Below are 17,072 nucleotides of genomic sequence, written 5' to 3'. Positions count from 1 at the left end.
TGCTTGGTAACATTCCTGTGACTGTTTTCCCTACTGTACAGGTGAGGAAACTAAGGAACAGAGAAGTCAGGTGTTTAATCCAAGATCATTGGTGAAGCAAGACCTGACTTAAGTCTTTTGATTTTCAATCTAATAGAACTCGCTCATGGCTTCATGTGGTCATACACAGAACTTTCATCTTGGTTCAGTAAGCAGTCTTTCTCTTTGAGACAAACTTGAAAGGCTGATTACCAGTTCCAGTCCTTATTGGGCCAGGGACCTTGTTCAAAGCTAATACCAGGTACCAAGACCAAAGCAGAGGCACCTAGACCTTGCACAGTTGCGGGGAGTAAAAGAGGGTAGCTTTGGAAATACAGATGTGCGCTTGTGGAAGGAGAGAAGGAATAATTTGATGAGTCAGTCTTAGAATTGGTACCTTTGCTGTTTAGACAGCTAGGCACTAATCCTAAGACCCACCAGTTCTGGTTGTGCATATAGAACATCTCCTCTTTATCCCTCTCCCTCCCCCTGTCACAGAGTACAGTGAGTTGGCCTGATTAGGGATATAGCTGATCCTGGCCCTTTGAGACATAGGAGTAAATCAACAGTGCTTAAAAGGCATTAATTTGGCCTCTGCAGTGCCTCACAGAATGGGTAGCATCCTTAGGTGAGGAATTCCTAGATGGAGCAGAATTTTTAGATGAGCTACAGGGAAGAAGGGAAGACATGAAGTGGGAATTAATCTAGTTTCTGACTTTTGGTTCTTGGCCTAGTTATTTCCAGTAAAAGGGGTCAGTTTGATCTTTATCCCAAGTCTTGTGACTCATGCTTCTGATTCTTCCTAGTCTAGGAAAGCACAGTGCTTTTAACTTTTAAGCCCACAAACTGTAGATGGTGACCTTTCCTTAAAATGAATTCCTGTGGGAGCTGTCAGCTTGTGTTCTTCACAGGCAATTTTCCCCTTTTGGGGTTAACTTGAGTACTGGGAAAAAGAAAGGGAGGCAGGAGTTGAGACAATTTAGAAATACAGATCAAATCTAGAAAATGGGGAAATTATCTCCAACTGAAGAACATGAAGGATTACATGTCTCCCACCAACCAGTCTTACTCCTCCCAGGGTAACCTAGCAGAGGCAGAAAGTATTGGCAGTCCCATGCATTCCTGGGCTCTTAGCTTTTCTCTTTGTACTTTATACTCTGCTCCTTCCCTACACTTTGCATGTTTCCAGTAAAAAGGAAATGGATAACCACCCCATATAAGGTAATAGTCATCTTTACCTCTGTGGTAGTCCCTGGTAGCTTAGGGTATTAGGGGCAAGTCTGGTGGCAAGCTGTCTTCACCTTTTTGGAGAACAGCAAAGGACCTTGGAGCCCTCTGATATAACCAACTTCCTTCCTGTCCTATGCATTGTTTTCTCTAGGCCAGAGGGCTAGAGCAATCCTCTGTTACTCTGGAAAATCACTTAACCTGGTGCTCTGAAAGAGGCATTAGACGAGATGCACTGTGGAGGAGGAAAGCCAAACCTGTGTGTTGATTAGGCTGCACCAAGCCCTTGGGGACTATTAAACGGAGTTCAGGACTCCAGGCTGTTCCTGAGCCTCCTTCATTCCCTGCTGTGTGTCCACCACATGTGTGTCTTTGGCCACATGCCCCTCCATATCCAAACATGCTTAATGTACCTGAGTCTGGACAATGACTATGCTTACATAATACCACCTTACTCTAGAATTAAGTTTAGAAAACTTTTTTTCTCCAAGTTTGAAATACTTGCCATGGTCTTTTCTCCAAGTGAAGGGTTGCTGCCACTGAGCAAAGGGAAAACACTTTGTGCTATAAGCACAGGCAGGAACCAACATCTGAGTTGCTGAGTTTTCACCAGAACAACCAACTGGGAAAATAAACATTGCATGTCTTGTCTTTGTCTTTCACTGTGTATGTAATTTGAGCTTTGGTAGTTAAACATCTGTTTGTTCATTCCTGAACCCGACCCTAGTGTTGAATTGTAAAGGTTCAGTCACTCACTGACCTTACCCACCTACTTCCCAGGAGTTTGTCTTAATCTTGATGTTTTTGGGTATTTGCCCAGAACACAATGACTTGATACATCATTTCTCTGATGGGAAGCCAAGGAAAGACAAGTGACTGCCTACAGCCTTTAAGGCCAGCATTGGGAGACAGGTCAGGGTTGACTTCTACAGTCTTAGAAGGTAATATTCTTATTCCTGCTTGACAGTTTGATTCAGATTAAAATTATTCTGCTGCTTTCTGACCTGAGTGCATTATTTTCCTTTTTCATTAGCTACAGGATAAGAGTCAAGCCAGGATCCAGGGACATGTGCCGGGTTTGGAGACTACACATGGGATCATTCCAGGCAGCACTGTGGGCTAAGCCCAAAACATCAGCCAGCCTTAATTGCTAGAAATAGACTGAAAAGACTAGGGCAGGTTATTGCCTTCCAGGACAATCTCTGGTAAGCATTCTGACCAGAAATAAAAGGAAGAAGCAGAGAATCCCTCAGACCCTGAGGGAAAAAATGAAACGATTGTTGCAAGAGTCAGAGGAGGAAATCATGGTCACCTTGGGACCCTCCTCCAGGCTGTCCCCAGATAAGGCTAAGTCAGAGACTATGTGTGGCATCAAGAGCAAGTCCTCAGGCCCTACTGAATCCTTACCAGAGGACAGCTCCCTGCTCCCTCACTGTGGGTCCACAGCCTCAGCCATTAGTGGGGATAGAGATGGAGGCCTGGCCCAGCATTGCAGCTTTGAGCAGCAGACCAGCAGTCAGCTTCCTCTGGGCTCCACTGCCTGTGCTTCAGGGTCGGGCTCTCAGGACCTCTCATCTGTCAGCATTAGCACAAGCTGTCAAGAGCCCTCAGAAAGGAATCAAGCCAAGTCCCTTTTGTCCAGAGGCCCTCACCAAGGCTGCAGCTGTGAACAGCGAGAGCCTTTGGGGGATATAGTAGACTATATAATCAGAGAGCTACAAGGCATCAGCCGTCTCCAAACTGAAATTGCTGAACTGCAGCAGCACTTGAGCCAAGTCCGGGGTTCAGTGGATGAAGTGTCTAGCTGTGTAGACTCAGTTCTGAGTGAAATAGAAGGCTTGCAGGTGGGCAGCAGCTCTCTGGCTAAGGTATGTGTGGGGGAAAAGGCCCAGGAACCCCATGTGGACAGACCCAGTGAAGAAGCCATTCTGTATCTGTATGGACTTCCAGAGCAAGATGGGGAAAATACCATGGAGCTGGTGCACAGCTTCCTGGCCATGCACCTCTGTGTTAATGGCATGCAGTGCAACAGGTACATCAAAGAGGCTTACAGGGCAGGCAAAGCCCCAGCCCCCAGGCCTACTGTTGTGAAACTTGCCCATCTAGAGCACAGAGACTTCATCTTGCAGAAATCCATCCTTTTGCAGAGTGTAGGGGTCCGGATTGCCACCAAAGAAGAACCAAGCTGGCCACAGTGCTATAAGAATCCCCCAAAGGAGTCTCTGTCATTTTTGCAGCAACTTCAGGACCATAACTCAAATTCTTTAAACCAGCATGAATCACTTCTTCAGATGGAAACAGGGGACACAGGACCCATAACAGGAGCATCTCAAATGAGGGCTCAAAATCAACACAGAGAACCTCAAACCCCTGAGCAGCAAGGCCTTTCCTTCCCACCCGAGAATAATTTCATAAAGTCAAGTGATGTGTCTAAGCCAGGAGATGAAGTAAAAGGAACATTAGGAACCTCCCAAGTTACCATTGACAGTTGTGGTGGTGAGCTGACAGGGAAAGAGGCTACTCTGTCCACCTTCCATCAATTTGAGGAACCTTCCCTAGTGTTAATCTCAAAAGAGGGTTCTGGGACATCCCAGGTTTTCAAACAGTCCAGCGAAGGATTTGAAGTATGTAGTGTAGGAAAAAGAGGAAACCACTGCAGCAATAAAAGCGAGGCTGGCAGCTGTCTGTCACTGTCTGGGTTGCTGAAGACAGAAGACGAGCTCCTGGCCTGTGAAGCTGGGCTTGATATTCTAAGCTCAAAGCAGCTTGAGGACCTTTTGACAGACAAGTCCAGAAGGTTTGCAACTCTGAGCCGTGATCGCATGATGGAGGAAATTATCATAGGGCCTGAGACTTTCAGTGACATGGTTCATATTGACTTGAATGAGGAGGAGGAACATGCTACTCAGGTCCTTAAAGATGTCTTTGAAAAGTCCTCCTGTGGTCTGGTTGGCTCGCAGGAGGATGAAGATCTAGAAATTAAGTTTTACAAAAGCAAACTGGGCCGAGCAATTCATCACTTTCGTTCAGCTCTGCAGGGCGTGTTTCAGAAGCTTGAGAATAGTGGGTCCATCAGTCCTGAGGACCTGGAAAGCAATGAAAGTGGTTCTCAGTCAGAGAACAGTGATAGACTTCTTGGGACGTTGAGTTCAGAGGGTGCTCAGGATTTCTCTGTGGAGAGCCCTGGGAGTCAGGAGAGTGAGAGCTTGCTCAGTATGGTCTCTGGTGGAGTTGGCATCTCTTCACAGAGAGACCAAACCTTTCAGGATCCCAGCAACTTCTCTTTGGCTTCTAACTCCTCGCCTATTGCATATGCGTTGCCAGGTTTTGCTCTGGCTCCATGTCTGGGAAATGAAACTTGTTCCAGGCCTGAATCTCCCAAGCAGGGCAGACTAAGCCTAGAGCAAGTGTGTGCAGAGACCATCTACCTCAACAAGTGCATCAACAACTTTAAAAATGTTTTGAGAGAGAAAAGACTGAGACAGAAAAAACTTTTGCACGAACTAGTACAGAAGGCAAACCATCTCTCAGTAGAAGACATACACTCAGGTATTCCAAATCAATGTTTAATGGGGTCACAGCTGGCTGGGTATGGTCTCCATCAGACAAGTGTGAGACCCGGCTTGGTGGTGAGTTTCACAAGGTGATGGGGGAGGCCCACAGCTTAAATCCGTCTAAATTACTTGAATACAGATTTTTAAACTAATCCTGTGGGAACTGGAGTGAAAGAGGGTTCTCAACGTTTATTTATTTTTGGGACAGAGAGAGACAGAGCATGAACGGGGGATGGGCAGAGAGAGAGGGAGACACAGAATCGGAAACAGGCTCCAGGCTCTGAGCCATCAGCCCAGAGCCTGACGCGGGGCTCGAACTCACGGACCGCGAGATCGTGACCTGGCTGAAGTCGGACGCTTAACCGACTGCGCCACCCAGGCGCCCCTGGAGTGAAAGAGGGTTCTAAAGCAACAGGAAAGGGATTCCTATCTCAAACGGAACTTCCAATCTTTTGGGGGTGGGTGCGGCTTTAGAAGCTACCTTTTTAAAAGAGGGAGGAACAGGTGGGCAGAAGTAGTTTACAGCTGCAGGACTTTTAGGATATGCCAGTGTGAAGTTGGTGTGTAGGAGGCAGGAATGGGCATGTTGCTCACAGGCAGTAGAGGGGCTGATGCAATCCTACATTGCATTTTAAAATTATTCTTTTCATGGGTTTCTTGCTGAGATAAGATTGCTAGTTCCCCAGGAGTTGATGGGCCATTGTAGGAATTTCCCTTATCCTGAACTTTCTTCTTCCCAGTACTGGACTTCACACAGAACTTTATTTTCGACTTGAAGCTGTCCAGTGCTTTCCCTGCCCAAGAGCCGTCTGCCTTTCACACGTCATATTCCTTTTCTTCCATCTCCAGCTAAAGGCTTCTCACCTAAATTGGAGAATGGAATGGTTTTGAATCAAGAAATGAGAACTTTTTTTTTTCTAGGCAGCATGGAGATAATGTAGTTTTAAAATTATTTCTCCCAATCAAAATTAAATTTATCCAAAGAGCATATGCTGTATTCATCCAGTTTTGAATGTAAATGGGGTTGTCCTCTTATGCATATAACCTGATTAATGTTCTTAAGGGAGAATTAAAATTATGAAACATATTGTGTTGACAAAGGTGTGAGGGAACAGGCACTCATACATTGCTGGTGGGATGGGAGTGTAAATTGGTATAACCTCTAAGGAAGACATTTGGCAAAATGTGTCAGAATTCTACATACCCTTTGTGCCCCAGAATCACTTCCAGGAATATATCAGGCAGGTTTATTTTCACATGTGGAAAGGACATGTGTTCTATTTTTGAAGCATTGTTTTTAGTAGCAAAGAGTGAAAACAATGTTTGTTAAGAAAGACTGGCTAAATAACTTACTGGCACCCCCTAACAATGGAATACAGTACCATATAGCTATAAAAAGAATAAGGTAGCTCTTTACTGAAATGGAGATATCTCCAAGACATATTGCCATATGAAAAAACAAGGTGCAGAACAGTATGTATAAGATGCCCCACATTTGTATAAAAAAGAGAGGGAAAGAATACACAGACCCATAGTGTCTGTGTCTGTTTGTGTAGGATATCTAACAAAGATACATAGGAGACTGATACCTAATTGCCCATAGGGAAAAGTACTAGGTGAAAAATTAATGAGATGAAAAATAAATTTTTTCCCACTGTATATCTTTTTATGCTTTTTAGAATCTGAATAATGAATGTAATACCAAGTCATAAAATTAAAAAAATCACATGCTCCTTTCAAATATCCCTGGATCTTCTCCTTATAGCTTATCCAAAAAGTCTAGGGGCACCTGGGTGGCTCATTTGGTTATTTGTCCGACTCAATCTCAGCCCAGGTTTTGATCTCAGGGTTGTGAGTTCAAGTCCTGCACTGGGCTCTTCACTGGATGTGAAGCCTACTTGGAAGGGAGGGAGGGAGGGAGGGAGGGAGGAAGGAAGGAAGGAAAGAAGGAAAGAAGGAAAGAAGGAAAGAAGGAAAGAAAGAAAGAAATGTCAGTCTAAATTCCTTCACTTGGCATTCAGGACCATTACAGTTGGTCTCTAGTTTGCATTTGCAGGCTTATCTCGTCCCACTATACTCCACCCAAAAGGAAACTCTGCTGTCTCACAAATTCACCTTGTACTTTCTGTTCTCAGCATATTCACATATAGATGCTTCCTTCTAGTCTAAGGTGCTGTGTTCGTCAAATCAGCCTAGCAAAATTTAGTCAGTTCTTCATTGTACAGCCAAAATATCACCTCTTCCAGAAAGCTTTCTGTAATTCCTCAGCTGTAAGGGATTTCTTTCTCCACTTAACTTTGCAGCCCTTTTTCCTTCTCACTGGGCATTTAGAAATTTTTACATTACAGCAACAATAGAAACAACAAATATCAAAGCAGTACTTCCTTACCAGCTCCTTTAACCTTGGCGGTTGGTTGGTCGGTGGTCGATGTTAGCATGAACACCCAACACACTTGAGCTGACTTTTCAGCTTGCAAATTTCCCTTCCGAGTTGATACCCTGGTGGGTAATGCAGGAGCTTGTGGTACCTGTGGTAAGCAGGTGGTGGCAACAGCAGTGATAATGAGACAAGGTAGGTTTTCTGAAGCATCAGTAAGAAAGCAAGCCAAAGTTCTGGGTCTTAGCCAAGATCAAGTCTGGCCTGTGGGCTCCAGGGGGAGCGGTGGAGGGTGCTGGGTCTAGGCCTGACTCCAGCAACATTCCATAGCACAGGAAGAATGGAGCAAGGTGAGCACAAAGAACAGCCTTTCACCCACACACTTTTGTTACAGAGTCCAGAACAGTAGCCACCCTAAGCTGGTAAACTGATTCAATATTAGTAACAGTGGCTACTACCACAATGGAACATTTAAGATTTCCCTTTCTTCACTGCTCTGCTTGGAACATTTTAGGGCCCAAGGTTACTAGTAGCTTACCACTGAGTTCTTATTTTTCATCCCTTATCTTCTCTTTTGGAGACTACATAGGCACTGTTTTAAGTACTGTCACATGCATTAAATAAAAATTTGATTATTTTCTTTCTACTATTGTACCAAAATAGCTTTTGTCAAGGCCATCAGATGACCACCATATTGCCAAACTCCTGGTTCATTTTTAGTCCTCTTAATCAGTCAATCAGCAACTTGACGTAATTGATTGTCTTTTCATTATAATAGCTTTATTGAGTTATAATTTACATGCCACAAAATTCACCCTTAAAAAGTGCACAACTATTGTTTTTTGTTGTTTTTTTTTTTTAGTATGTTCACCAAATTATGCAGCCATCAACTCCAGAACATTTCTATCACCCCAAAAAGAAACTCCTTTCCTATTAGTGGTCACTTTTCAATCTTCTTTGCTTCCAGCCTCTAGCAACCACTAATTGACTTTTTGTTTCTGTGGATTTGCCTATTCTGGACATTGCATATAAATGGATTCATATAACATGTGGCCTTCTGTGACTGGTTTCTTCCACTTAGCATATTTTCAAGATTCAACCATGTTGTAACATGTATCGATACTGTGGTTGGAATAATATTCTGTTATATGGATATACTATATTTTGTTTATACATTCATCATTTGATGGGCATTTGGTTTGTTCTTTACTACTTTTTGGCTATTACAAATAATGTTGCTGTGAACATTTGTGTACAAGTTTTTGTGCAGACATCTTTTCATTCTCTTGGGTATATATTAGAAGTGGAATTGCTGGGTTATATGATAACTCTTGAGTTTAACATTTTCTCAGAAATTGCCAGACTGTTTTCCAGTGTGGTTGCACCATTTTACATTCCCACCAGCAAGGCATGAGAGTTCTAATTTCTCCACATCCTCGCCAACACTTATTAATGTTTGTGTTTTTTTATTTTACCCATCCTACTGGACGTGAGTGGTATCTTACTGTGGTTTGATTTGCATTTCCCTAGTGGCTAATGATGTTAAGCATCTTTTCATGTGCATATTGACCATTTTTATATTTTTTTGGAGAAATATCTATTCAAATTGAGTTGTCTTTTTGTTGTTGAGTTGTAAGACAACTTTATATATTCTGGAACATGACCCTTATCACATATGTGATTTGTGAGTATTTTCCCACAATCTTTGTCTTTTCACTTTCTTGATGGAGTTTTTTGAAGCATACATGTTTTATTAAACTTTTTTTTTTTTTAAACTAGAGCGTGCACAAGTGGGGGATAAGGGCAGAGGGAGAGAGAGACTGAGAATCTTAAGCAGGCTCCATGAGGAACATGGAGCTTCAATGCAGGGTTTGATCATGACCTGAGCTAAAGTCAAGAGTCAGATGCTCAACCAAGCCACCCAGGCACCCCTAAATTTTTTTATTGTGGTAAAATATACATGATATAAAATTTATCATTTTAAACATTTTAAGTTTATTCATGTTGTTGTGCAACCATCACCATCATCCATTATCCAGAACTTTTTCATCTTCCCCAGCTGAAGTTCTGTACCTATTAAACTAACTCCCTATTCTCCTCTCCCACAAATCGTTGGCAACCACATCTACTTTCTGTCTCTCTAAATTTGACTACTCTATGTACCTCATATAAGTAGAATCACACAATATTGGTCATTTTGTGGCTGGGCTATTTTACTTGGCATAATGTTCTCTCAAGGTTCATCCATGTTGTAGCATGTGTCCTTTCTTTTTAAGGCTGAATGGTATTCCGTTGTATGTGTATATATACCACGTTTTGTTTATCCATTCATTTGTAGATAGACACTTGGGTTTCTTCCACCCTTTGGCTATTGTGAATACTGCCGTGAACATGGGTGTATAAATATCAGTTTTGAATCCTCACTTTCATTTCCTTTGGGTACATAATGAGAAGTGGAATTGCCATATTGTTTTCTACAGTGGCTGCACCATTTTGCATTCCTACCAACAGTGCACAAAGGTTGTAATTTCTCTACATCCTTGCCAACAGTTGTTACTTCTTTCTCTCTTTCTCTCTCTCTCTTTTGTGATAGCCATTATAATGGGTATGAAATAGAGTGCAAAAGTTTTAAATTTTGATGGAATTCAATATATATTTTTTTCTTGTGTGGATTGTGTTTTTGATTTCCTAGTTAAGAAACCATTGTCTAATCCAAGGTTGCAAAGAAGTAACCTTGTTTTTTTCTTTTTTAAAAAAACATTTTTTAATGTTTATTTTTAAAAAAAAAATTTTTTTAACGTTTATTTATTTTTGAGATAGAGAGAGAGCATGAATGGGAGAGGGTCAGAGGGAGGGAGACACAGAATCCGAAACAGGCTCCAGGCTCTGAGCTGTCAGCACAGAGCCCGACGCGTGGCTCTAACTCACAGACCGCGAGATCATAACCTGAGCCGAAGTCGGCTGCCCAACCGACTGAGCCACCCAGGCGCCCCTTAATGTTTATTTTTGAGTGAGAGAAAGACAGAGTGTGAGTGGGGAGGGGCAGAGTGGGAAACACAGAATCCAAAGCAGGCACCAGGCTCTGAGCTGTCAACATAGAGCCTGATGTGGGGCTTGAATTCATGAACTGCAAGATCGTGTGACCTGAGCCGAAGTTGGACACTTAACCCACTGAGCCACCCAGGCACCCGTCCTATGTTTTTTTCTAAACGTTGTTTAGTTTTAGCTCTTTTAGGTCGATGATCCATTTTGAAATAATTTTTGTGTGGTGTTTGGGAGATAGGGATCCAACTTGATTCATATGCATATGGATATTCAAACACCATTTGTTGAAAAAAACTCTCTCCATTGAATTGTCTTAGCACGCTTGACAAAAATCAACTGACTGTAAATTTTAGAGTTTATTTCTGGATCCTCAATTCTATTCCATTGATCTTTTAGTCTGTCCTTATGCCTCAGGTGCTTCTTTTTGAAAAACTTTCTTCACTTTGTTTCCAGACCACCTCTCTGTATCGGTTCTTCCCCAGTTCTATATTGACCATTCCTTCTTAACCATCTTTGTTGGTCCCTCCTCATTTTCCCAGTCTTGTAGCATCCCAGGATTCAATCCTGATTTCTTTTTATTCATACTCATGGTCTAGATAATCTCTTTCAATATCATGAGTTTTATAAGTATTCCCAGATTTATATCTCTGGCCCAGACATCTTCCATGAACACCCTACTCTACATCTACTTAACATTCCTATTTGGAAGTAAATAGGCGTATCAGATTTGACATACCAAAACCAAACTCCTGGTCCTTTTCCCAAGCCCCTGCCAAACCTACTTTCCCTATAGTCATCTTACCAGTAAACGGCAACTCGATTCTTAGAGCTGCTCAGGCCCAAATCCGTAGAGTCATTCTTGGCTTTTCCTTTTTTCTCATAGCGCACATCCAATCAGTTAGTAAATCTGCCTGGTCTCCCTTTAAAAGGTAACCTAAAGCTTACCACTATTTCTGCCTTAACCACTAATATCCTTGTCTAAGTCACCATTTTCTCTTACCCAGATGATTTCATAGCCTAACTTGTCTCTCTGCTTCTACCTTTGTTCTACAGTCTGTTTTCCCCACAGCAATCAGAGTTTGTAATCCTTACAAAACATGAGTTAGAGCATATCACTACTCTGTTCAAAAGCTTCCATTGATTTTTCAGTATCAGAATGAAAGCTAAAGTGCTTATGAGCTTGCAGAGCCCTATTTGAACCAGTACTCTATTGCAAACTTGCTGTTCCTCCACACCGGCTATGCTCTCACCTCAGGCTTTGGGCTTGCTGTATATTCTGACTGGAGTACTTTTCTTCTAGAACTCTGAATAGCTTCTTCACTCATTTCCTTTTGGTCTCTGCTTAGATGTCACATTATCAATAAGGCCTTTCTGACAACCTTTTGTAAAACTTTAATAGTAACTGTAGCATCACCACAGGGGCATTATCTTTTACCCTTACCTGAATTTTTCAGCAGAGTCTCTATAGATCCTGGCACCAAATGCCTGTTTTGAATTTTGGCTTTGCCACTTGCTGTGATTTTAGGCAAGTTTTTTAACTTCTGTGATAATCTTCAGTTAATCAACAAAAAAATTGAGATAATAGTATTTACCCAGTAGAGTTGTTGAGAGAAATAAATGAGCTTACTCTAATAAAATGTCAGATACATGATGTGTTCACTTAATGTTAGCTACTTTCATTGTCTTCATGATTATTAATCATCAGCTCCTACTCTAGAATAGAAACTTATCAAGATCAGGAGTTTGTTTCATTCTCTGCTGCATCACCAGCACTGAGGACAGTGCCTAGTGTGTAGTAGGTTCTCAATATGTACTTGTTGAAGAAATGAATCCTTGCTGTAACTTGAGGAGGTAGAGTTCTTATCTGCTTTTTACAGGTAAGGAAATGCAAGCTCATATCAGTGGAGTGCCTCAAGTCTTTTCACTCCCAACTACAATGGAGTTAAGATTGTTTTAATGATGAGGAAGTATGTCCCTTCCTTATAAAATGGAGTGTCTGGAAGAGTGCTATCCTTCTTAGGGGTCAGGCAATTTTTTTTTTTCCCCTAGACCTATAGCACTTAAACTGAAAACTAAATCTAAGTAGAAAAATATTAAGGCATTTTAAGAAGTTAGGAACCACAAAAAGTTTGACTCTTAACAAGAAAGGTTTTGTGGGGTGCCTGGGTGATTCAGTCGGGTAAGAGTCCCACTTTGGCTCAAGTCATGTGACCTTATAGTTGGTGAGTTCCAGCCCTACATTGGGCTCTCCGCTATCAGGGCAGAGCCCACTTCTACAATCCTCTGTCTCCCTCTCTCTCTGCCCCCCGCCCCCCCCCCCCCCCCCAGTCGCAGCGTGCACGCTCTCTCTTTCCAAAATAAGCATTTTTTTAAAAAAAGAGGGGCACCTGGGTGGCTCAGTTGGTTAAGCGTTCTACTTCAGCTCAGGTCATGATCTCTCAGTTTGCAAGTTCGAGCCCCACGTCGGGCTCTCTGATGTCAGCATGGAGCCTGCTTTAGATACTCTGTCTTCCTCTCCCTCTGCATCTCCTCTGCTTATGTGTGCACTCTCTCAAAAATAAATTAAAAAAAAAAAAAGGTTTTGTTATATTTGTCCAGTGGGTGGGACAAACTAAAGAGCTAATACAGCAGTTCCTTGCAGTCTGGAATATGGTACAGGCTACTGGCTAACAGACCTACGTTTTTCTCTGGTGATTGGCAAAAGACCAATCAGCTTCTCAGTTCTGAGAAGCTGTTGTTTTCTAAGTCCTCAAAGTTCAGTTCCTTTAACTACATACAAATGCTGGGAGATGTGCTAAGCCCTCAGGCTACAAGGGTAAAATTGTATATATATATGGAGAGCCTTGACAGCCTTGTCAGCAGATTCTTAGGTGTTATGGGGAACTCTGGGAAGAACAGAAAGACACAAAGTAACTTTGACATGATGTATACAGTGTATTTTCAAGATAGTGGAGTAGGAGAGAAACCTTTCCAATTTGAATCACAGGGTCAGTTAAAGTGTTCCTTGCCTAATTTTCATTTTCAAAGACAGCAGAATACAATCAGGGAGGTGGGTGTAAATGTAGGAGAGATATGACCCATTCCAGCAAGTGTCTTTTGCATCTCATTCACCTTCCTATTGCTGCACTATTTTGGAGGATTCCTATTCCTGAATTAACTCTTCTGTCACGTCAGGTGACCCATTAAGTCATCAAAAATAGCTGAAAAATTGGAAATTTAGGAATTAGTTTTTATGATTCTCCCTTTTACTTATTATGTAATGTCAGTGGATATTTAAAAGGGAGGGAAAATAAAGAGGGTAGCTGATCAGCCCAGGTGAATGTACTTGCCTTAGAGAAGGAAACCTGTGGAGCTATCCATATGTGGCCTAGAGACAATGTAGTCTGATGATTAGGAGGAGTAATTTCTGGACTTTATCTTCCTTTACTGTGACTTGCTAAAGCCCTTCTGGAAGCATCAATTTCCTTTGGAGAATTGTTCTGGATTTAATAGATAATCAGGCCTGGAGTTGCTATCACGGTTTTGTCATCTAGATCATGGTAACTTTGTAGGTCAGTGGCCAGTTGATGCCCCCAACTATGGCCTTTGAGTATCCCGGTCCTAGCCTTAACTCCAGGCCTTAACCTGGCCTACCTTAACTTAGGCTTTGGGAAAACAGGCCAGGGTTACTGGGCAAATGCATGGCCTGCATTGTGAAATGGAAAGGGTTCAGTCACCAGGCCTTTGGCGTTTGAGGACTCATCCCAGATCCAGAGTGAGCTCATGTAGCTTCCAAGGAAGGAACTCCCTCTGTGCTTAGCCCAGCTCAGATAGCCTGTTGGAGTGACCCTTGGTAACAAAGTGTGTGGCACTGGTTTCCTTGATGCTGCATGCAGGCCACTTTGGAAAGGGAAGAAAGGTGATTGAAATCCCCAGGCAGGCTTTGTCCTTTAGTTTGAGTTGCCAAACCAGGAATGGTCTAAACTAAAAGGAGGGGCCAGTCAATAGGGGAGGTAAGGATTCTGGGAGTTAGGCTCTGTGAACTAACCAGTTGTTCAGAGGATCTCTTCCTTTCCTCCATGTCCCTTAAGGTTTAGCTGGCATTTTCTTTGGGTTCCGTGCTATGGGACTGAATCTACTAACCTTTCTGCCCTTTTTTCCCTGCTTTCTCTCTCCTTGCAGAAGGAAAGCGAGGAGCCATTCAGGTTGTGCCTCTGGCCCTTTGGGTCCTTTGTGTTGTCTATCTTCTACCCTTCTCTCCTGAGCACAGTGTGTGTGTGTGTGTGTGCGTGTGCGTGTGGACGAACACATGCACACGCACACACACGTGATCTGTGCCTCTGAGCTTTGGCTCATGTAGATAGTCTGTTTTTCCTTAAAAGCAGTTTGTGGGCATGCTCCATTTTTGTATATGCTCCTGCAGACGTCCCTGGAGCACAGTGTGAGAATGTGTGTGCCAGCATGGTGCACATTCAATGTAGCATGTGTGTGCTTATACTTGTACTCAGTTTGACTCCCCCAAACACTGATTGCCCTTCTCTTCTATTTTGCACAGTGTTTGTCCATTTTTTGCTTGTTGCTGCAGGTTGGCATATGCTGTAAACCCTTGCTGAGCCCAGCATGCATACACTTTGTATTTGAGAGCAGGAATTGCTGTAGGCATTTTGTGCCTCTTGCCTGGGGCCCTAAGTGTGAATGTGCTTTGTGCTTCTGAGCAGGTTTCTTGGTCTCTCTGTGAACACAAGCTTCTGTAGACCTGTGATGTGGTTCCCCCATGCCATGTGAATGCATTGTATAAATCATGCTGTGCACTGGTTCTTGAAGACTGTGAGGGTTTGCTTTTGCCTGTGATTCAGGCCCGGATGAACACTGAATATCCTTTTTCGAATGGGTGTGCGCACATGCTTTATCGCCCTGTGTGCAGGATCCATGATCACCTTGTTTCTCTCAGGTATAAGTTGTGTCTATGAATGTACCCGCTGTAGGTACTTTATCTAGACCACCTCTCATTCTCACAACCCTCCTTCAGTACCTGTGTGTGCATGCTCTATGCTTTTGTCTGCAGGCTTCTGCAGACCCACTGTCCCCTCTAAGCACAGGAAATGTGTATGATCTGAGTTTGTTGAACCCTGATTCCCAGAGACTTTTTGTGACTTTGTTTCCTTAAGGTCAGTGGTTTTTGGCAAACATCTAATTTTAGGTAGGAAATAAAAATCTGCTCAGTACAGTGACTGTTTCCAAAGGGAAGGTAAGTTCTGTGTGGTAGGATCTGGGGATTTAGGGATAGGCTACCCCTCAAAAACAACCTTAGGGGACTTGCATTATCCACTTCTGGTTTCTTTTGGGGCCTGGCTGTCCTTTTGCCAGTATCATCTCACCCACAGAACCAGGGCAAGAGCCAGATAAGGTGAAATGGGTTTGTGAAGGGCTGTAGTCAATAGGCAGATAAGCTTACTTAGAGTCCAGACAACCTGAGAACGGTCTGAGAAGGGTCTTACATCCAAAGTTCATCTTGACCCTTACTGCTGACCCAAGGTAATTCTTACCCACTTTTACATTACCCAACACCATGCCTGTCCTACCTCTCCCTTTTCTACTCTGTTTTACCTAATTTTATCCATAACTTCTCCCAGCCAGGGCCCTCCCAAAACTTTACCCCCTGTACAAGTTAAATACCTTACTTTTGTCTCCCTTGTCCTGGAGCACATTTGGTCCAGGATAGTTAACTGGACCCCAGGTTTTAGGACGCAGGAAAGTTTTGGGGAGTTTAGGGGACAAGAAGGGGGGCACAAAGCCCCAGACCTGCTAGCACTAGCTCTGTTTGAGCCTAAACAGCATTTACCATTGGTTCTCTAGAAAGCCCTAGAAGCTTTGGAACTTTCTGTCTACACTGCTTTTTTTTCTGTGTGTGTTTTTTTAATGTTTGTTTTTGGGTTTTTTGTTTGTTTTGGTTTTGGTTTTTTGCTTGTTTGTGGAGAAACGTTTAAAAACTGTTTTCAGGCAGTTTCTTCTTTGAATTATTTGGTACCTCAGTTTTCAACTTCTCATTATAGAGCTCATAAACAGCACCAGAATGATAATCTAAGTATCCAACCTGCCCTGGGTTTTCTTGTTATATATATAGAGACCTTATCAAATGTAGAATGTCTGTGAGTTAGGGCTTCAAGGAACCTGAACAAAGTCAAATCACAAGATGAGATGGGAGTCCAGAAGGACCAAGTCACCACTCTGTGATAGCTAAGGGAATTTAGGAATATAACTAGAAGAAGGCCAGACTCTGTATGACGTGGTCCTTTTGCTTAAGCGAGGCCTGGAAGCCTAACTGGATCTTTTTTTTTTTTTTTGGCCTTGGCTTACTGTTATATATACCAGTGAATTGTGTGAGGGGGATAGAAGTTCTGATAGTTCTCACACTCCCAGTGGACCTTAGCCTTAGAGCTTGACCTTATATTCTTCCTATTCACTGGGGAGAAGGGAGACAAAGTAGCACTCATTTTGGCAACCTGCTTGTTGCTCAGCCTCATCAGGGCATTTGCTTACACATCAGTCTGGCTATGTCACCACATTGTGTATGTGACCTACTCTTCTCTGAGATTCCTACTTTACTGTTTACTGCCTGACCAAAGAAATATGGCTGTCTCCCATCTTTTCTAGGATTTAACTTTTTTTCTATCTCTTTTTAAAGATTCCAGATGATGGTAACCCCTCTCTGCCCCAGTGGCTCCCAGGAGGGTAAGTGATTCCCTACAAGTTTTCTGTGGATTTTACAGTCTCTCGTGCTGCTTCTAGCTTCCCCCTGAGAAACAGTAGAAAACACTCCATAAGTTGGATCCTGGGAAAGAAGAGTCTCTGCTATAGGGATTGGTTGGTTG

General features: G+C 42.8%; 1 protein-coding gene across 6 annotated transcripts in view; it reads left to right on the top strand.

The window, feature by feature from the left end:
• The window catches only part of UNC13B (unc-13 homolog B), a 234,723-nt gene that overhangs the window by 178,762 nt on the left and 38,889 nt on the right, over window positions 1-17,072 (top strand). For all 6 annotated transcript variants that reach the window (XR_007146242.1, XM_047829522.1, XM_047829521.1 and 3 more), the window contains one exon: window positions 16,886-16,932. Coding sequence is in view for 5 of the 6 variants with exons in the window: in XM_047829522.1 (XP_047685478.1) it covers window positions 16,886-16,932 (47 nt within the window). In the remaining variant the exon portion in view is untranslated. The remainder of the gene's footprint in view (window positions 1-16,885; window positions 16,933-17,072) is intronic.

Source organism: Prionailurus viverrinus, chromosome D4 (assembly GCF_022837055.1).
Source record: "Prionailurus viverrinus isolate Anna chromosome D4, UM_Priviv_1.0, whole genome shotgun sequence".
Classification (NCBI taxonomy): domain Eukaryota; kingdom Metazoa; phylum Chordata; class Mammalia; order Carnivora; family Felidae; genus Prionailurus; species Prionailurus viverrinus.
The sequence above is the reverse complement of the archived record's forward strand: the minus strand, read 5'-3'. Positions and strand labels throughout refer to the sequence as shown.